Source organism: Tachyglossus aculeatus, chromosome 18, assembly GCF_015852505.1.
Source record: "Tachyglossus aculeatus isolate mTacAcu1 chromosome 18, mTacAcu1.pri, whole genome shotgun sequence".
Classification (NCBI taxonomy): domain Eukaryota; kingdom Metazoa; phylum Chordata; class Mammalia; order Monotremata; family Tachyglossidae; genus Tachyglossus; species Tachyglossus aculeatus.
In genome coordinates this window covers 35,079,723-35,101,532 of record NC_052083.1, presented here as the reverse complement: position 1 = coordinate 35,101,532, position 21,810 = coordinate 35,079,723, and the positions used below count along the sequence as shown (strand labels likewise).

At 44.5% G+C, this 21,810-nt stretch overlaps 1 protein-coding gene across 2 annotated transcripts in view; it reads right to left on the bottom strand.

Annotated features, from left to right (window-relative positions):
• Positions 1–4,052: 4,052 nt before the first annotated feature.
• Positions 4,053–21,810, bottom strand: part of KCNJ6 (potassium inwardly rectifying channel subfamily J member 6) — a 139,698-nt gene continuing 121,940 nt past the window's right edge. For both annotated transcript variants that reach the window (XM_038760601.1, XM_038760602.1), the window contains exon 4: positions 4,053–4,944. In XM_038760601.1, the coding sequence (XP_038616529.1) occupies positions 4,619–4,944 (326 nt within the window). In that variant the 3' untranslated portion in view covers positions 4,053–4,618. The remainder of the gene's footprint in view (positions 4,945–21,810) is intronic.

Sequence of the window (21,810 nt, the reverse complement as noted above, 5' to 3'; positions counted from 1 at the left end):
GCTTCAGTGCAGTCAAGCCACAAGCAAGTGGTGTTGGAAATAGCCATGTTCACTCTAGGAGTCCTGATTGAGTTTCCACAGACTCATTTGGTTGTTTGGGTGATCTGCCCTCTGGAGGGCCATCTGAAATGAATGAATGGGTTAAAGATGGTTTTCAGTAAGCCAAGCATCAGTAGATTTGGCAACGTCAGGCCCTGTGAGAATGCCAAAGGAGTCCCTTAGCCCAAAGCGGAACCACTATTCTACTGTGCTTTACTGCCCACTGCAAGGCAGCACCCCAGCACTACAGCTTGTTAGTCCTGTTAAGCTGAAATGCCACAGTTCCCCCAGGGAGTAGCAAAAAGTGCAAACATTTTATTAGTTACATAAAGTCAATTAATAAATGAACAGCTTTAACTCCAGCTGAGAAGCAGGTTGAGGTGGGTGTAAACAAGACACTGGGGACCATGGCCTTCTTCAGGAGGATAAATTATTCCCAGTGAGATCGCTGCTCTGGAGCCCAAATTATTGCAAGTAAAATCTCCGCTCTGGAGCCCAAATTTATTCCAAATAATAATAACGGTGGGATTTACTAAGCACTTACTATGTGTCAAAGACTGTACTAAGCATTGGGGAGATACAAGATCATCAGGTCGGACATGGTCCCTGAGCCTCAGAGTTAAGTAATAAAACTTCTGCTCCGGAGCCCAAGTTATTTCAAATAAAATCTCTGCTCTGGCAGGAACTCATCCTATTGAATTGAGCCTCAGGCCAAACTGGGGCCTAGTCAGGGGGCAAAGCTTGGCAGATCTACTGCCATACTGTACTACTTTAGCAACAACCTGTGGTTGGGCCTGTAATAATAATTGTGGTAATCAAGTGCTTACTATAGGTCAAACTCTGCACTAATTTAGGTCAGGCACAGTCCCTGTCACACATGGGACTCACAGCCTAAGTAGGAGAGAGAACAGGTATGTAATCCCCATTTTACAGATGAGGAAATTGTGAGGCACAGAGCAGTTAAGTGACTCGCGCAAGGTCACACAAGTAGGCAAGTGGCAGAGCTGGGATTAGAACTCAGATCCTCCCAGACTTGTGCTCTTTCCACTGGGCCTTGCTGCCTGTGGATCCCTGCAGTACTTTTGTGAGAAGGTGATCTCCAAACCCCAAGAAGGAAACACATAGAACAATCTGGGAGGGATTCTTGTTGTGTGGCTTGATACTTGAAAATTTAGCCTCTGAATTGTCATAGCACTTGATTCCCGAATGGCACAATGATGGCATTTCTGAGCATTGGGTCAGTTGCGTTGAACAGAATGGGGAGAAGCTGTAAGATCAGCTCAGATGTCCTGAAGGAATGAGAAACACCACTCAGTACTCACGGCTTTGAAGATTCAGTGTTAATCAACAGCATTCAATTCTGAATTTTTAACAGCTCAGTTGAAATCATCGACACAAAATACATCATTAAATTCCTTAATCAATAATTGTAGAAAAATAGAGGTGTTTGTTAGGGACATTCTAGTACAAAGTTTCTGTGAAGCTTCCCCGTGTTTAAAAGCCCTGGAAGCATCTTTTTTTGTGTTTTTTTTTTTTTAAAGCTTATGTTACAAAAGTGAAATTTGGTAAACTTTAGATCTCTTAGACATTGATACCAAAGACCTTGATAGTCGGAGAGAGACCTTTAGCTCCAAGTGCCTCCGTCACAGAAATAGTAACTTGCACATGCCCCAAATGGTGGCCCTCTCTCTCAGGGCCGGGGGCGGGGAGTTGAGTGTGGACGGGCATGCGAATGCTCCTGCCTTTCCTCCCGGACAGTGTTTTTCTTCCACGTGGTCCAAAGTACAAGAGCGTTTGAAACCCAGACCTTTCCCGCCTGAAAGCTCCTGCTTAAGCCTCCCTTTCTGCCCTGCCCTCAGATTCATTCATTCGTTCGTATTTATTGAGTGCTTACTGTGTGGAGAGCACTGTTGTAACAAGCCGCTTGTCTCTGACAAGATGGGACACCTTCAAGCCGAGGAGCTCTGTCGATGAGGTTACCCCTATAACAAGGCTTTAGTCTCTAGCCTGTTAAATTGAGTGGCCCCTTCTTTTAAAAAACCCACAACCTGAGTTAGCCTGTGAAAGTGCTGGACTCCATACCCCCTCCACACCCCCAACCCTCCCACCCACCCCCTCCGGGGAAAAGCCTTATCTATAGATTGCGAAGTACAACAGCATTACTCATTAGATACTCCGTGCTGTGTCAGCCGCCACTCCAAGAGGAAAGGAGCCCCAGCCACCAGTTCTGATACTCTAAAATTGCCTAACAATTTTGTGGCAACCAATGAATCTGCTGCCTGGTGCAGGTTCCCTGTGGTAGGACTGAAGGAGGAGAAAGACTGGATGAAAAATGCACACACATCTCCCAAAATGTTGCTTACATTTTTAAGCCACATTACGATAAAATCCCCACAGTAGCGAAAAGAACGGGTGACTTTATTGGTGCGCAGGGTCGGGAAAACTCAGCTAATTGGAGCTCTTCGACTTGGTGTGAAGCCTCGAAGTCAGTACGACTGTAGGAGCCGAAAATAAACGTGTAGCCACAGCACGAGTATTTAATGGGCAACTGTACGTAGGAACAGACAGACAACTTACAGCTGGGAAACAAATGTGAAAGATTTGTCACAGTGCAAAATTCCCACCTGCCCATTGGGTTTCTCCTGAGGTTTTTCTTTTTTTTTCCATTTTGTAATTGAAATATTCTGTACAAAAAAATAACTTTTTTCATTATTTATGTTCAGCGTACCCTTCTCTTCCATTTTCTGCAGAAATTGTACTAAAAAAATTAAGGCTGCAGTTTTACATTTTCTTTTGTTTGAGGGAGGCTTTGGAATAGACTTATCTTCTGGATCTCCTTCAAGAGGGTATTTTCCTGAGGGGGTTGGGGTGGGCGGTCAGAGGTTTCCCATCTAATTGTGGAATCCCAGTGGGAATTGTGACCAATTTTTGGGCCCAAAAGCCAGATGTGAATCCTGTGCCACTTTTACAGGGTCTCCTGGCTCTTAGTGGCGGATGAGACGTGTGCAGAGGTGCCCGCTTCCCAGGGGCGATGGGGGCGTTTGATGCCCCAGTTTCTGAGCCAGACTTCCACCCTCACTGATCTTGGCAAGACCTGAGAGTTTTCAAACAGAGCTATAAAGAGCCAAAATGGTGTCCTTCAGACCAATTAGCTCTCTGAAGCCTGCTCTTTCTCAATCCCCACCCCCCCCCCCCGTAAATTCCCTGCCCCAATTTAGCTTCTTCCTTCAAAATGGAAAGAGTCAGCCCCTCTGGCATATGCAGGTGGAAATTATCCAGGGACAGGTAAAGCTTCGTCCCTGGGTGCAAAGAGATGGTATGGGGTCAATGGTGGGGGACTACTGGGATTAACCCACGGGATCTCATCATGAAATTCCATGCCTTCAGCTGCCTTCAGCAGCTCTCTGCTCAACCACCGTCTCCCATTCAAAGTTTCCATGGCTTAGACTGATTCTCCAGAATATGGCACAGTTCCGAAACAAAGGGTTTGACAAAGAAAGATGGGTTCCCCAAAGTATTGCACTTTTGAGGGGTGAAAGCTAAAGTGAAGATGCTTTTCTAGACCTCTAAACGGGATGTGGGAGAAGCTCACCTTCTCCCCAAATCTTCCACAGGCTAATTCAGGTGGATGGCCTACGAATAGCCCCAGAATGTGTTGACCTTAGAGTGTTATAAAAGACAAGTTAATTTTGTAAACATTTTCACAGTATATCAGTAATGTCACTGTGGTTATCGCCCACTGACTGGCCCTCCTCCCTTCTCCCTCCCAGACCTATGGCTTTTTAGAGTCGGTAAAAGGATCAGTAAGGAAAGTGAGGTACTCTAAATAGCTGCCAGCCTGGTACGCTGAAGGAAAGATCATGCACTAAGAGAGCCAGATAGTAGGGGGAATCGAAATAATCAGTAGAACACAAATATCGGAACAGAAATGCCTACTGAATGATTTTTTTTTTTTTTGCATCCTATTATCTCTAGGATTATGTATCTAAACCTACATTAATTACACCTCTATGTACATTACTTAGAAGTCCTTTACTACAGTACTTGTGTACATGCTGGGTTTATTACTCAATAGGAAGAGAAAATAATTACATAAGGCATATGTACATTGTCTTGTTCCACTCCAGATCTTCTACTCCCCCCAGGGCCTTAAAACTTCCACGCCCATTTGGGGTAGGCCCCCTGACCCTGTTTCTGGAATTCTCCTAGAATCTATAAAATCTAGAGCTATGGCATAGTTCACTGCTAGAGTGACTGGGCACCGGTCACGTGGCTTTAGCTGTCTCCAGGTATTCCATTTGGCACCTTGATTTCCGACCCCTGCCTCTGAGGACGCATGCACGTAGCTGGCCGAAACGGGAGCGCGGCCAGCTTGCGACTAAATCGAATGTTAGGGACGTCGCCGGCTCAGCCCAGGGGTCTGGCTTTTTAAGCGCATCGCTGGATGTCATAACGGCAGGTTGGCACCTCCCACCTTGAAGATTTCTTTTCCGATAATTAAAAAATGAGAGCGAAACCAAGGGAGATGGATTGTGCGGTGGGCGGGGGAGTGAGGAAGGGAGAGCAGTCCCACCAGGTTCTAAACTTTGGATTCGTTCTCCAGGTTCGCCACATCACCGTTTCTCTCGGTTTGCTCTTCACAGTTCTTCTCCTCATCTTCCGTCTCCAGTTCCGCCCGCTGGTTGAGTTTGCTGGACACGGACCAACTTAGGGGGAGTTCCGCCCGGCTGGCCATCTCCGCCAGCTCTTTGGCGCTGAGGGCTGGGGTGCTGGTCTCGTAGGTCTCGTGGAAACTATTGTAGTCCACCTCATAGAAGCCATCCTCCAGCGTCAGGACGGGGGTGAAGCGGTAGCCCCAGAGGATCTCACTGGTGACGTAAGAGCTCCGCGCTTGGCAGGTCATTCCTGTAGGGAGAGAAAAAGAAAGTGCGAAAACCAGACGGGGGCCTGTGAAGGGGAAAGCGAATCCTAGTAGCCGGAGCTCCAAATTTCCATATTAGAGAAGCAGTGTGGCCTAATGGATGGAGCATGGGCTGGGAGTCAGAAGGAACTGGGTTCTAATCCTGGCCAGGCCACTTGTCTGCTGTGACCTTGGGCAAGTCACTTCAGTTCTCTGTGTCTGTTACCTTATCTGTAAAATGGGGATTAAGGCCGTGAGCCCCACATGGGATGTGGACTGTGTCCAATGTGATTAGCGTGAGCCCACTGTTGGGTAGGGACTGTCTCTATATGTTGCTAACTTGTACTTCCCAAGCGCTTAGTACAGTGCTCTGCACACAGTAAGCGCTCAATAAATACGACTGATTGATTGATTGTATCTACCCCAGCACTTAGTACAGTGCCTGGCACTGCTCCAGTTAGCACTCAATAAATAAGATTGAATGATTGAATGAAATACTATTAAGAAAAAATTCCAGACAGTAGTAGTACTGGCATTTATTGAGCACTTCCTGTGTGTAGAGCACTGTATTAAGCACTTGGGAGAGTAAAAAATAAGAGAGTTGGTAGACAAGTTCCCCATCCACGAGGAGCTTACGGTCTAGACTTCGTGCTGAGCACTGAATGAAACGCTGAGGTAACTACAGAATAAACTCAGACGCAGTCCTGGTCCCAAAGGGAGCTCCCAAGCTCAGTTGGGGGAGATGGACAACCTCCTGGCACATGGGCCAGAAAGTGGCCATTTTCTCAGGATGATGTCACTTTTCACAATTCCCAAATGTGCAATTTGTTTATCAGGTTGTATTTAAGCTCTTACTATATGCTAAGCAGTGCGGTAGATACAGGATCATCAGATATAGTCCTTGCCCCACATAGGACTTACACTCTAAAAGGCAGGGACTTTATTAAACCCCCATTGGATAGAGAAGGATACTTAGGCACAAGAAGTTGTGACTTGCCCTGGGTCACAAAACAGGCGAGTAGTGGAGGCAGGATTAGAAACCAAGTTTCCCGATCCCAGGCCCACGGTCTCTCTACTATACCACGAACGGCTTCTTGACGAACTAAAAATCTAAAATGCTGATCCTATAAAATGCTCTTCATCTTGAAAGTTAGCTGGGATGAGGATTAGAGAGCCGAGATAAAAGATTGCAGTTTTATACAAGATGATTATTGGTTCTGTTGATGTGAAAACACACAACTAAACTCCTTGAACTGTTGATTGTCCCTCAGCATTAGACATTAGTGTTTTTGTTGTGTGGGGAAAGTTGAGTCCTTAGCTGAATTAGCAGTTTAAAATGAGTATCCTGAGTTTCAATGATAATTCAATTTTGAGTTTTCAGTCAGGCTGTACGGTGTGTGTCTCTGGGTAGTGCAAGTGCAGAATCCATTTCAATCAGTGGTATGTATTCAAGGTCTTCTGAGGGGAAAGCACTATACTAAGTGCTTGTGGGAGTATGACAACAGCAAGACACATATTCCCCAAGCTCAAGGAGCTTACAATCTAATCATTTGGTCTGATAGCAGTAATTTCCAGGGCCGGACAGGCCACGTCTGGATGGGCTTAGACAAATTTAGGAGTAACTTGGGGTCTGTTCCCCTAGAGTTGAAATCTCATTCTCATAACTGAAGTCATAAAGAGTCTGGACCTGTCCTGGAACCACCCACTTGGTCATTATGTTGGTGAGGGAACCGGGCAAGAGGAGGTGGATACTAATATTTATACTAATATAAAATACTACTACTAATAATAATGGCATTTAGTAAGCACTTACTATGTGCAAAGCACTGTTCTAAGCACTGCAGAGGTTACAAGGTGATCAGGTTGTCCCATGGGGGGCTCACAGTCTTTATCACCATTTTACAGATGAGGTAACTGAGGCACAGAGAAGTTAAGTGACTTGCCTGAAGTCACACAGCTGACAATTGGCAGAGCTGGGATTTGAACCCATGACCTCTGACTCCAAAGCCCGTGCTCTTTCCACTGAGCCATGCTGCTTCAATAAATAAACCCCCATCCTCCTTGTCTCTCTCCCCCTTCTGTCTCTGCCGTTCCCCTCCCTGTCCCTAAGATGATAAATTCCTGCTCAGAATAACTGAGTGAACATGGAAGAAATACAGAAAAGCATGTGTGCCAGACACAAGCCAAAGGTTAGAGTTAGAGCTGAGTAAAATTGGAGTGTGGATCTCAGCAAGATGGGGTCAAGGACATTCTCTTTTGAGTCAGGGAAAACTTCAGTACATCAGATCGTAAATGGCTCTCGTCTGGGGAGGATGAAGGGCAGGGATAGGCTGTGCTGCTTTATGAGGCTCACTGGCATGGACATTCCAGTTTATTTCTATAGAAAAGTGGACACCTCAATGATTCCCCAGATATCAGTGTGGCAGGATGGCTGTCAGAGCATGGTGTTGGATTTTTTTGTTTGCTTTTTCAGACTTGGGCCAAGACATTGGAGTTTGTGTGAGATATTTCTTTTTTTTATGTTACTTGTTAAGCGCTTTAAACACATGTGGCAGTCACTGTTCTAAGCATTGGGGTAAATAAGCTAACCAGGTTGGACACAGTCCATGTCCCACATGGGGCTCACAGTCCTAATCCCCATTTTTCAGATGCCATTACTGAGGCACATAGAAGTTCAGTGATTTGCCCAAGGTCGTACAGCAGATGAGTGGCAGAGCTGGGATTAGAACCCAGGTCCTTATGACTCCAGACCCGTGCTCTATCCACTAGGCCATGATGCTTCTCTTCCTGAGACAGGTGGAACCAAACTTGGGTGGTTTTCTAGTTTATAGTTCATTCGGGAAGTAGTCTGGGCTCTGCATTTCCACCCATCCGGTATTCACAACTAGGCTAATAACATTTTTAATAGCTTCTGAGTCATAAAGGATAGTAACAGACTTGTAACTATCTCTGTTTGTACACTCGTCCTCCTAGCCACTTGCCTGTGGCACATTACAGTCCCATATTAATCCCAAGAAGCTTTTAGGGAGAAAAGATACGTAGGGGCAGGGTAAGGAAAACATTTCATTTTTTCATACTGAATTTCCAATGAACTGGTAAAGGGCAAGTGGTCAATTTGAGCTTCTCTTTGGTTTTAGATATTGACAATACAGTGGAATTTACCATCTCCGTAAAAGTCTGTGGCGGTTTTATCCATTTTTCTTTATTGACCTGAAATCAAATTCCCCAGACAACCTGTGTGCATTATCCAGATATAATCTAGTGTCTGAATATTGCTGGCACTGGGCTAGACATCAGCTCATGGAGACAAATGCCAAAATACAGCTGCTTATGGAAAGGGCTTCTCCGCCCCACCCCCCGCCTTCCAGAGTAACATTCTTTTTAGGCAGTGAGTTTGCCATCAGACTTCCCAAATCTGCCTAGAGACAAAAACATCCCACTGATGACTCTTTCCTGGCCTGTAAAGAGAAAGCATTTTGCTACTATCAACTGAACGTATATTGAGAAGTAGCAATAGAGGGGGGTAAAAAATCTACCAGTACAGACTCATCGTGGTGGCACCGAGTCTGACAGTCCTATAGCAAAGAGGGGGTCATAATGCACCGATGCTTATACAGGATAGACCCTCAACATGCAGAACACTCGGGAAGTAAATTTGAAAAGGCCCATCAGGTCTCTCTCTACTTTCCAACACTGGCAGATTGTCTCCTGGCTAGGCAATCAAAAACTATCAGTAACCTTACCAGTCCTGTTCAACCTTTCTATGCTACCGTTTGAGGATGGGATGAAGGGCTTGGAAGCTGGTGACAGATATGCTTCCAACTCACCAGATCAACAACAACATCGAAGACCTTTGAAAGAGATAGGCAGGAAACACTGAATCCCGAAAACTGCCCTGTGAGTGAATATGCACAAGAAGGCTGGTAAATGACAAGGACTCAGGGCAATACTATGAACTGACAGTGTCAGTATGGTCATCTACAAATACCAGCATGTTCTCTCTCTCTCTCTTTCTCTCTCTCTCCTCTTCCATTATCCTCCCTGCATGATTGCAAAAATTTTATATTCTGTATTCACATTTCAAAACTTTAGCTTGTCACACTGACGCTCAAAATAGGCTTTTCCCTGTGCTCTGCAAGAGCCACTTTACGGTTTCCTTAAATGCGTCTCATCTTGGTCTCCCAACAGGTTGTTGGTAAAGGCTTCAGACCACCACGTGCTTTCATCCCTGTCCAGAAAGAAGACCAATTTTGTGGGCTGAACATTGATACCGTGCAAGTTGAAGACCTGACTACTGCTTAAGTGAGTGCTTTTCTGCCACACACTTTGCTTTGCCTTTTATGTACTGCCTAAGATCTATTTAAAGAAACAAACTGCACGCCTGAAACTATGGGCTATATCTCTCTCTACCTCCCACAGATTTCTGCCAACTGAGTTCAGACTGAATTTTAAAGGTGTTCAGTAGAGTGGGGACATCTCAAAGGCTGGTGTTTGGAAAAAACGAAAAATGTAGCTTCACTTCATTTCTTTGGCTTTTGCATTTCAGAAGCCACTAGCGTCAGACTCAAAATTGCGGAGACTGGGTGGTGTCTTGAGGTTCAGGTAATAAATTGTTGAAAGCCGAACGTCTGTGGGTCAATTGCAGGGAAGAATATTTCATCAACAAAGTCTAAACCTGATAAAATTAACCTTGCATCAGGTTAGCCCTTAAAGGATTGTGGCGAGGGGTGAGGGGTTCCATCTAGTTCAGCCCTCCAGTGGGAGAGGATTCTGAATCGAAGGAATGTGTGTCTTTCTGTTTTGGAGACTGTCTCTGATCTTATTAGGAGACTATGCCTGGGGCATTCAGGCTGAGTTTGGCTTGGAACTGCCTAGATCCCCGGTCACTGTGCATTTTGATCCCACCCCCACATATCCTTGCTATTTCAGCAGGTTTTATTTGTAGACCTCCTGGTAGGAATGAGCTATTGAACTGTTTAGTCTTGCCCTTCTCTAATGTCTCTACATGTAATGCAGCACACTAATAATAAATGTGGCATTTATTTGCTTATTATTTGCAAAGCTCTGGGGTTGATACAAGATCAGGTAAAACACACAATCCGTGTCTTAGTCTGAGTAGGAGAGAGATGAGGTATCCAAGTTCTATTTTACAGATGAGGAAACTGTGGCACAAAGAAGTTAAGTGACTTGCCCAACATCACACTGCAACAGAAAAGATGATCTCCAGGGGGAAAAATTTGCACTGGGAGTAAATCTGCACAATCTGGGGAAGTGAATCAACACTTGTGCTTCCTTCTCCTTCCCCCACTGAGCAGTTCCTGTAGAGTAGCTGGCCAAGGGATTGGGCCCATGAGTGTGGTTTATTCTCTTAACTTGCTGGCATACTTTCCAGGGAGAATTTCTAATGAATTGTCTGAAATGATAATTTGTGATGAACTAGGACATGTGTATGAGTGCACAAAAACACACTCTCTCTCTCTCTCTCTCTCTCTCTCCCTCTCCCTCTCTCCCCCCACACCCCCTCAGCTCAAGGATAGATTAGTCTGACCTGTCACGGGCTTGCAGTTAGTGTAACTTGTCTGCTTTACCAGTAATTACTATCTGGGATTCTAAGTCCTTAGTCCCTTCGTTTTAAGACCCTCAGATTCACATTTCTTGTAAATGACTGATTCGAAAGAACAGACCCCAGCAGTGAGGGTATGTAGACCTCGAGAGGCTCCGTTCCTCACAGGATCATCCTCTGGGTGTAATAATTCACAGCTCATGGGGCATTCCCTTACTTTTCCATGATTTTAAATGGTAAAAGCATAGTTTCTTGCTGGTTTCCCAAGCAACAGCTTTTCAGCGTGACTCCATTTAACATCTTTCAAAACAGCATTGGTTCTGTTGAAAATTGATTCCTTACACAGAAGTCCTGCACCAAACTAGCTCTTCTGCAGACGGGTCCCAAATTACATTTGTTACGAATGGAATCTGTCCTGTGCTGAATATTTTGAAGGTTCTCCTATTGAGGGGGGACCTCACCCCATTTTCTCCATTGACTTCAATGATTTTCTAATCTCAGTCTTCCTAGAAAGTGTAGCGTTATTGCAAGTGAAGCCCAGGACCAGGAGAATCCCTGGTGACCAAGGATGATTTATGCATTAAATAATCCATTCTGCTGCCCACATCTTGCTTAGACCTATGCATTCTTCAGGTCTTCAGTAGTACATGTTGAATGTCTGACATATTTTCTTGTGAAACATATAGAGAAGGCAGTTTTTAGGAAGGTCCCAACCTCACTGTGGTTTCGTATGTTTGAGTTTATCCAAAGATGGAATCCTTTGCCAAAAGATCCTACCAATGGTTAAATTATTTGGCAGTGAGGTGTTTCCCATTTAAATAATTCTGACCTCATCCTCAGCTCCACAGCACTTAATGTAAAAACCTCAGAGGGACAGGAAGGGTTGAAGCCTTCTGAGGGCACCATTGTGATGCCAGATCCATGGGGTCTGAATTCATTTTTTGCTCATTTAACTCCTATAGCTCATATTCACTAGCAAAAAATATTCCATTCATTTGTGAATTATAGCCTCAGTGTGGTGCAGCAGTACACAGACTGACAACAGATCGCAATTTGGGTGCCATCCAACCTAGAGTTGGCCTCTGCAGAAAACTGGCAGTGTTGGATATCGACAAAGAACGAGGTCAAGAAGTTTATTGTGTGGCTCAATTAGGGATAGGGATGGATATCAGACTAAGTATATTAGCTTTTTTGAATTTGAGGTTCAATTGTTCTGATTTCTTGTGGTGGGCAGGGAACGTCTCTGCCAACTCTATACTCTCCCAAGCATTTAGTACTCTAATCTGAGAAGCAGCGTGGCTTAGTGGAAAGAGCCCGGGCTTGGGAGTCAGAGGTCGTGGGTTCTAATGCCAACTCCGCCACATCAGCTGTGTGACTTTGGGCAGGTCACTTAACTTCTCTGTGCCTCAGTTACCTGATCTGTAAAATGGGGATTAAAACTGTGAGCCCCACGTGGGGCAATCTGATCGCCTTGTATCTACCCTAGCGCTTCGTACGGTGCTTGGCACATAGTAAGCGCTTAACAAATACCGTCATTATTATTACTCTGCACACAGTAAGCATTCAGTAATGATGATTTGAGGACCCATCTGTCTTGTAAGGTAACTTCCAGTCTCATACTGCAATGTCCAAACCACAGTCTGTGGATTAAAACAGCTCCACCACTTGTTTGAATCTGGACCACCAAGTATTAGGTTTTGTGGCCAGTAACCTAGTAATAATTATATGGTTTTCGGCTGCCCTGTTCCCTGTCTTGGCACGGATATGGCACCAAACGCTTTTTGGTCCAGTATTTTTATTTTAAGCTTCCAGCCTCCCCTTGACCCAACTCTTGCCACTGAATTCCTTGGCTAAGAAGAAATACCCCCAAAAGACATGGGAGGAAAATCTCTGGAGCTCGTTATGGGGAGAATCAAGGGTTTCCCCCATTCTCCAGAGGTTTAGGTGGTGTCAGAAAAACTTCTGTAAACCTGCTGAATACTAGTAGTTACACATGTCCAGCCTCACAAGTCTTATGTGTCTAATAATAATTGTGATGTTTGTTAAGCACTTCATGCTAAGCACTGGACACTATGTGGGCTTTACAAGATGTTGGCATTTCAGGGTTGTGTGCCTTGGGCTTGTTTGTAAAAGCAGAAGCATAAATAACTTTTTTTAACCTGAACATTGGCTCTATTCACTTTGTGTGCTTACTATTATGTCCCTGGCAGTGAGGACCCCTAGAACAGTGCTCCTGTTGCTCTCGATTTGATGTAGTTGAAAAATGACCCGGATACGAAGGTCTTCCGAGCCCTGTGCCCCCAACTCTCTAAGTGACTGAATGGAAGTGTTAAGGTCAGGTTACCTGTCAAGAAGTTGTTGTGACCATTCTACAAGGATTTGTTCAGAACCCTTTGTGGCTATGCATTCCAAAAAAATCATCCCCATATGGGACCATATGTGATGGAGAATCTGATCTCTGAAGAGCTAAGAAGTGAGTTGAGGACCATCAGACTGTGGGTAGTCAGCCTTTAGTTCAAGTGAATCCTTGCCTAGCCTGTGGAAGATAGCACTGGACACACAATCTATGGTGTTATCATGAAAATACAATAAGTATTTTAAAATTTCAGCTGCTACAATGAAGGGGGAGTCTTTAAATTGAAGCTTAAGGAGTTACACTATTCAATAACTTTTTTATTTTAAAGGACAATCTCTACCTGTTCTCAGAAGTGGCCCCATTCCCCAGTCTCTGGCCTGGGCTGCCTTCTCCAATCTTAACCACAGTCCCCACTCTGTTTCTCCTGCCATCTCAGAACCCTTTAAAGGACCAGCCTTAGAAAGACTTTCTAAGACTGGTCCTAAACTCTCTTGATGACTTTATCCTGTTTCTCCATTTATGCCGCTTGCTAACCTTTTCAAGTCTAGGGTCCTGTTGTGAAGGGGGAATGGAGGAGTGAGTCACAGGAGTGAGTAAATGCCTTACGTTGAAAATGCTGATGAAACACCTGCTTTGATATGCCAGGGAATATCACTGTAAATGAAGCAGTCTCCTTCCCTTCCCCACAGCACCTGTATATATGTATATATGTTTGTACATATTTATTACTCTATTTATTTTACTTGTACATATCTATTCTATTTTATTTTGTAGTATGTTTGGTTTTGTCTCCCCCTTTTAGACTGTGAGCCCACTGTTGGGTAGGGACTGTCTCTATATGTTGCCAATTTGTACTTCCCAAGCGCTTAGTACAGTGCTCTGCACACAGTAAGCGCTCAATAAATACGATTGATGATGATGATGATAATGGAAAGAGCATGGTCCTGGGAGTCTGAGGACCTAGGTTCTAATCCTGGCTCCACTTGCCTCCCGTGTGACCTTCTCTGTGCCTGGTCTCATTTGTAAAATGGGAATTGAGACTGTGAGCCCAATGTGGGATATGGACTGTGTCCAACCTCTGGCCTGGCACATAGTAGCCACTTAACAAATACCATAAAAAGAAACAAAACAAAAACAAGCTGTAAAATTTATTCCCCCAAATGCACTGTTCCAGTGGTGGAGGAAAGTTCTGGGTGGCATCATTGTTTGAATGCTGCTTGCCACCTCGTGCAATTGTCCCAGTATTTTCATTTAAGACTTTCCAAAGTTTTGGGCATGTTTTGCTATGGTAAGTTTTTTTTTTCCATTGGAAAAATTGGCTTTTGGGAGAGATCATCTTAAATCCTGGGCTGTCTTAATTTGGGGACAATTTGGTAGAAGCCCAAAGCCTTAGGCTAGCATAGGTAGGTTGGTGGCTGAAAGAGTTGGCCAATTTTGACTTTTCGGGGAGCTGGAAGTGGTGAGTGGAAATCATTTTTAGAAACTGCTATCCCACTTGTCAAACAATGTGAAGCTCATAACACCCGCCTATCAAAACTCCATTATTCACACAGGAAATTAAGATTTGTCTGTGCTACATAAAATAAATGTGTGGAAGGCTTTTAGGAACTGGGTAATTCATCATTCTGAAAGGGACTTGGGGAATTCAGGATGCAGACCTACTCTACAGTGTGGTTTAGTGGAAAGACACAGGCTTGAGAATCAAAGGACCTGAGTTCTAGTGCTGACTCTGCCACTAGCTTTCTGTGTGACCTTGGCCAAGTCACTTAACTTGAGACTCTCAGCTTACTCATATGTAAATTGGGGATTTAAAACCTGTTTCTCCTTCCTTTTTAGACTGTGAGTCCAGCCTCATGCGGGTTAGAGACTGTCTGACTTGATTATCTTGTGTCTATCCCAATATTTAGTACAGTGCTTGGCACAGTAACCAGTTAGCAAATATTACTATTATTGTTATTATTACACTGGATAAAAAAGCAGAGTGCTCCTTTAGAGAAGGGATGCTGTATAAAATGGGATTTTTGGAACCATGGTTGAAAATGTAATATTCTTTAATTCAGACCTAAACATACTTCGCTATTACCACATTGTGGTGGTTTATATAAAAATATATATTTTACCATGGATACTGGGCTGGATTTTGTTTGACTTTGTAAGATCTAAATTTCTCTTGGTCAGCTTTTCTACTTTGTACGGGCCCCTTAGAAGCATCATCAGATGTCTAATTTTAATAGTTTATAAAGCTAATGCTATTGTGGCTAAAATAGGCAACTGCAGCTCTAGGTTCCCCAAAGAAGGTTTTAGGAAGATGTAAATCCATGGAGTGGGGGGCAGAGAAAGGGAATGCAAATGGACTCTTAAGGAAAAGCTGCCACAAACAGCCTACAGATCCTCCCGATTTGTACTGCTCCTGTTCTGAAAGTCCTGTAGCCTCCTAGAAATTTAATGGTAAGAAAAGTGGAATGCAGATATAATACAGGTAAATTAAAATCTGGCTCTTTTGCCTGATTAAGAAATGAGGCTTTAGATTCCTTGGGAGATCAGTGAAAAAAGTGGTCTACCTGCTTATCTCTCCCCTCTGATAATTATAAACTTAGGTAGATACAGTTTCTAGGCAGTTTGAAGTCTGTGGTCTGGGGAGAAGTGGAATTCCAGTGTTTGACTAGAGTAAGGGTTTTCCTGATGACTCCAACCTAAGCCTATTGGTGGAAAACCTGAGCAGCAGAGTGCCTGCCTGCTTTCTATAATGTACTGGGATGAAAACCGTCTGAAGCAATCTGAAAAACACTTGGGGGTTAGCTCAGGTGTAAGAGGTACTCAACCATTTGCAAATGGACCTGACAAGGGAGTAGTTTTATGTGCTTGGCCTCAAGTGAGGGCTTAATAAATATCATCATTATCATGGAGTGCAAGAGGGCCCAGCGATGTTTGTTTGCGGCTGGTGAAGGCACACCCAGAAATGTACTTCCCCGATGGTGACCTGTATCCTGAACCCCGGACAGTTGCCCCACAGTTGGTTTCATTAGGCAAAGTGGAGGTCAGGTGAGTGAGGGCAGAGGGTGCAGCATAATGCTTTTCTGTCACTGGAAAAACTCAAGTCCTCACTCCATGAAACTGAATTCCCTAAACAAAATCCCTGTGCAAGTGGGCAACAGGACTTTGTGTGCTTAAAGGCAGTGGCACCATTATGTAGCCCCCCTAGGAATGGAGGAGGGACTGAGAGTAGGGTAGGGTCTCAAAAAATGGTCTGCCTCACCTACAATAGCCAGCCTAAACGGCAAACAACATCAGGTATCCCCATTTTACAGATGAGGGAACTGAGGCCCAGAGAAGTGAAAGGACATCTACCTCTCGCTCCCTTTGAGACTACTTCTGGAGGGAAAAAATGCACCTCAGAAGGCTTTGGTGTTTCATTTCTAAGCTTTCTAGCTACTTAATTCATGATGGCAAAACGAACGATTCTAAACAAATAAAAACCCATTTTGGCAGATTCCAGCCTTCAACTTAGTTTGAGCATTGGCCTGTACACTGCAGAATTGCTACTGCTCCAGCCAGGGGGCTCAGCACGCTTACCCAAACTGCTGGAAATGTAGCAGGCTTGGAGCCATTCCTGGCTCCCCCGACTCTGTGGACAGAGCCACCCCAGGGAGACCAGCAAGCTGGGCCGTTCCTTTTCCAGATTTGCAGGGAAAGAGACGGTTGACAACATCCCCCAGCCACCTAATCTGTGCCATCTGATTGCATCCAGTAACAGCAAGTCCCGAGCGCGACGAGCAAGCTCGCGTGTTCCTGCAGCGGTACTAAGAGTCCTTGGAGACGTTCAGCGTTGTTCCCGGGAGCAGGAACAGGCGGTACTAGGAATCTGGTCCCTGCTCTGTGGGGGATGACTTTGGACGACATACAGCAGCAGCGGCCGCGCTAGGGCGGTGGACTGGGTATTTTTAACTGGATGCAGTGGGATTATCTCTCTTTGGAGTTGCTGCTTTATTGCTTTTGTGGAAGTAGAGAATGGTGTGAGAGAGAAAAGGCTTTTTTAAAGAGACTGTCAGGGCTCTAATAGCATGATTGCCTCCAACAGGACTTAGATGGCTGAAGCAAGCAGTCATCAAGCCGTAATAGTCTCCAAATCTGACACAGAATCTTCTCTGCGAAGACCCTTTAAAAAGGCTTTCTAAAAATAATAATAATAATAATGGCATTTGTTAAGCGCTTACTATGTGCAGAGCACTGTTCTAAGAGCACTGTTCTTTTAGACTGTGAGCCCACTGTTGGGTAGGGACTGTCTCTATGTGATGCCAATTTGTACTTCCCAAGCGCTTAGTACAGTGCTCTGCACATGGTAAGCGCTCAATAAATACGATTGATTGATTGATTGATTCTAAGCGCTGGAGGGAATACAAGGTGATCAAGTTGTCCCACGTGGGGCTTACAGTCTGAATCCCCATTTTACAGATGAGATAACTGAGGCTCAGAGAATCAATCAATCAATCAATCAATCGCATTTATTGAGCGCTTACTATGTGCAGAGCACTGTACTAAGCGCTTGGGAAGTACAAATTGGCATCACATAGAGACAGTCCCTACCCAACAGTGGGCTCACAGTCTAAAAGGGGGAGACAGAGAACAGAACCAAACATACCAACAAAATAAAATAAGTAGGATAGAAATGTACAAGTAAAATAAATAAATAAATAAATAGAGTAATAAATATGTTCAACCATATATACATATATACAGGTGCTGTGGGGAAGGGAAGGAGGTAAGACGGGGGGATGGAGAGGGGGACGAGGGGGGTTAAGTGACTTGCCCAAGGTCACACAGCAGACATGTGGCGGAGCTGGGATTCGAACCCATGACCTCTGACTCCAAAGCCCATGCTCTTTCCACTGAGCCACGCTGCTTTCTCTCCCTCTTGTCACCCGGTGGTGGTCTCACCTCCTTTCCCCAAGCTGGCAAACCTGTTTAAGCAGTGACCGAGGGTCTTGCCTCCAGAACTTGAGGGCCAGTTTGGTTTTGAGCTGACCCTGGGGGTGTGGGTCTTCCCAGAGAGGCCTGCCTGAGGCCAGCCTAGTTGAAAGTCACTTTTCTCTGTGCCTCAGCCCCAAGTAGGACCAAGACTTAGTCCGACCTGCTAAAGTTGCATCTCCCTCAGGGCTTAGAACAGTGCTTGACATACAGTAAGTGCTTAAAAATGCCCTCAATTAATGGTATTTATCAAGCACTTACTATGTGCAGAGCACTGTTTTAAGCACTTGGAAAAGTGTGCTTGACATACAGTAAGTGCTTAAAAATGCCCTCAATTAATGGTATTTATCAAGCACTTACTATGTGCAGAGCACTGTTTTAAGCACTTGGAAAAGTACAGTGCATAGAGTTGGTAGATGAATACGATTGAATGAATGAATGAAAGAAGGAGCTTATCGTCTGTAGGGAGGCATGTTAAAATATAATATAGATGGGGAAATAGTAGAGCATAAGGATAGTACAGTGCTCTGCACACAGCGCTCAATAAATATGATTGATGATGATGATGTGTGGATGTACTAATAATCGTATTAATAATTGTGGTATCTGTTAAACGCTTCCCCACAGCACCTGTATATATGTATATATGTTTGTACATATTTATTACTCTGTTGATTTTACTTGTACATATCTATTCTATTTATTTAATTTTGTTAGTATGTTTGGTTTTGTTCTCTGTCTCCCCCTTTTAGACTGTGAGCCCACTGTTGGGTAGGGACTGTCTCTATGTGTTGCCGACTTGGACTTCCCAAGCGCTTAGTACAGTGCTCTGCACACAGTAGGCGCTCAATAAATATGATTGATGATGATGATGATGATAAGGACTGTGGGATTGGGGAAAATATCCAATAGGGCCTCTCCCATTAAGCCCTCTTTTCCCCCATCTCCCTTGTGCATTGTCTGCGTACTTGAACTTGTAACCTTTGGACACTTGATGTTCACTCCACCCTCAACCGCACAGCACTTGCACACATATCTTTAAATTATCTATTATAAATTGTTTATATTAACGTCTGCCTCCCCTTCTAGACTTTAAGCTCACTGTGAGTAGGGAACATGACTGCCAACTCTATTGTATTGAACTTTCCCAAGCACTTAGTACAGTAATCTGCCCATAGTAAGTGCTTAGTAAATACCACTGATGATGATGATGACAAATAGGACCTGCCCACAAAATTGTTGCGAGCTCATCATGTGGTGCTGCACCCCTGCCTTGTTTCTTTCCTCGTTGCACTTGGGACCATGCAGTAAGGTGACTGACAAGGGTGAGAGTGAGACAGTGGCATGGCAATCAATCAATCAATCAATCATATTGAGCGCTTACTGTGTGCAGAGCACTGTACTAAGTGCTTGGGAAGTACAAGTTCTCAACATATAGAGACAGTCCCTACCCAACAGTGGGCTCACAGTCTAAAAGGGGGAGACAGAGAACAAAACCAAACATACTAACAAAATAAAATAAATAGAACAGATATGTACAATTAAAATAAATAAATAAATAGAGTAATAAATATGTACAAACATATATACATATATACAGGTGCTGTGGGGAAGGGAAGGAGGTAAGATGGTGGGGATGGAGAGGGGGACGAGGGGAAGAGGAAGGAAGGGGCTCAGTCTGGGAAGGCCTCCTGGAGGAGGTGAGCTCTCAGTAGGGCCTTGAAGGGAGGAAGAGAGCTAGTTTGGAGGATGGGCAGAGGGAGGGCATTCCAGGCCCGGGGGATGACGTGGGCCAGGGGTCGATGGCGGGACAGGCGAGAACGGGGTACGGTGAAGAGATTAGCGATTAGGAGATTAGGAGGTGGCACAGACCTTTATCCCTATAATGAGATTCTCCTTGTGACTCTTCAGTCGGGAAGTCTTGGTGAAGAAACCGAAACCCCTCCACCATTGACAGCGGGAGAATCCATCACTGTTCTGTGACCTACGGTCTCAGAGCCAGTGTAGCTGAACCACTGAGAGACCGCATCTGCAGAAGCAACAGTCTTGTAGGCAGTGACTAGCAATGCACAGGTCGATTTTTAGAGCAGAGCCTCTGGGGAGATCACGGTAGCAGGAGGCACAATCAAAATTGCCACCAGAAAATGCAGGAGCTTCTCCCACCAGGTCCCCATCCCTTCCTGAACCTTGGGTCTCCCCTGCCTCTTCCCTCTCATGCCCACGTCCCATCCTGGACCAGACCCCATCCTAGAGCTGGCCCTGATTTTAATTAGTTCCATTTGTCTGGGTCTCTCTCCTGGAGAGATTCGTAAGTCCACCTTCTGTACTTCCTCATCAGAAATTTCCTTTTCACTTCCTCTTGGATCTCAGCATGGAACCTTTGACTACCTCGACAAGAAGATAATTCCTCTCTTTCCCAGCTAATCACTTGTGCTTCCGGGCGGGGGCCTTCTCTTCCATTTGAATGACACCGAGTCTCCTCAAAGCTTAACTGGGGCAGGCTTGTTTCTGAAAGAGCTTTAAATTGACTATTTTTTTTTTTAAAAAGAACTGGAGATATTTTTACAATCTGACTTCTGTCAAAAAGGTGGTTAGATGATCAGGGTGTCTCCTTTCCCTTGTTCCTAAATTTACAGTTTTGACTTTTAATAGACTTAAGTTAACCACCTCTGGCAGAAGACCAATCAATCATTCAATTCTAATTACTGAGCACCTCCTGTGTGCAAAGCACTGTTCTTAGAAGCATACAATATAACAATAAACACACTTTCCCTGCCCATAGCGACCTTATAGTCTAGAGGGGGAGACAGACATTAATTTAAATAAATTATGGATACATACACAAGTGTTGTGGGGGGGTGTGAATAAAGGGAGCTAGTCAGGGCAGAGAAGGGAGTGGGGAAAGAAAGAAATAAGGGGCTTAGGGAAGGCCTCTCGGAGGAGATGTGCCTTCAGTAAGGCTTTGGCAGTGGGGAGAGTAGTTGTCTGTAAGATATGAAATGGGATATATGAAATGGGAAATCCTGTATATATGTATATATGCTTGTACATATTTATTACTCTATTTATTTATTTTACTTGTACAAACTATTCTATTTATTTTATTTTGTTAGTATGTTTGGTTTTGTCTCCCCCTTTTAGACTGTGAGCCCACTGTTGGGTAGGGACTGTCTCTATATGTTGCCAATTTGTACTTCCCAAGCGTTTAGTACAGTGCTCTGCACACAGTAAGCGCTCAATAAATACGATTGATGATGATGAAATGGGAGGGTGTTCCAGGCCAGTGGCAGAACGTGGGCGAGAGATAAGGGGCAAGGTAGAGGAGATTGAGGAACAGTGAGTAGGTTGGCAATACAGGAGTGAAGTGAATAGGCTGGGTTGTAGTAGGAAAGTAGCGAGGTGAGGTAGGAGGTAAGGAGTTTCTGTTTGATGAGGATGTGGATGGGCAAAATTAGGGTGGGGCTCACAATTCAGTTCAGTGGAGCACCTGGGGGAGGCATTCAGTCATATTTATTGAGTGCTTACTGTGTACAGAGCTCTGTACTAAGCGCTTGGGAAGTACAAGTCGGCATCATATAGAGACGGTCCCTACCCAGCAGTGGGCTCACAGTCTAGAAGGGGGAGACAGACAACAAAACATGTAGACAGGTGTCAAAATCGTCAGAATAAATAGAATTATAGCTATATGTTCATCATTAGCAAAATAAATAGAATAGTAAATATGTACAAGTAAAATAGAGTAATAAGTCTGTACAAATATATACAAGTGCTGTGGGGAGGGGAAGGAAGTAGGGCGGGAGGATGGGGAGGAGAAAAGGAAAAAGGGGGTTCAGTCTGGGAAGGCCTCCTGGAGGAGGTGAGCTCTCAGTAGGGCATAAGGCCTTCTTGGAACCCCAATGTCCTTCCTCTGTTTCCCTGTCCCAAATTATTACACAATGAGCACTAAGATGGAGTTTTGGCTATTCATTACAGTCTGTGATGCAGGTG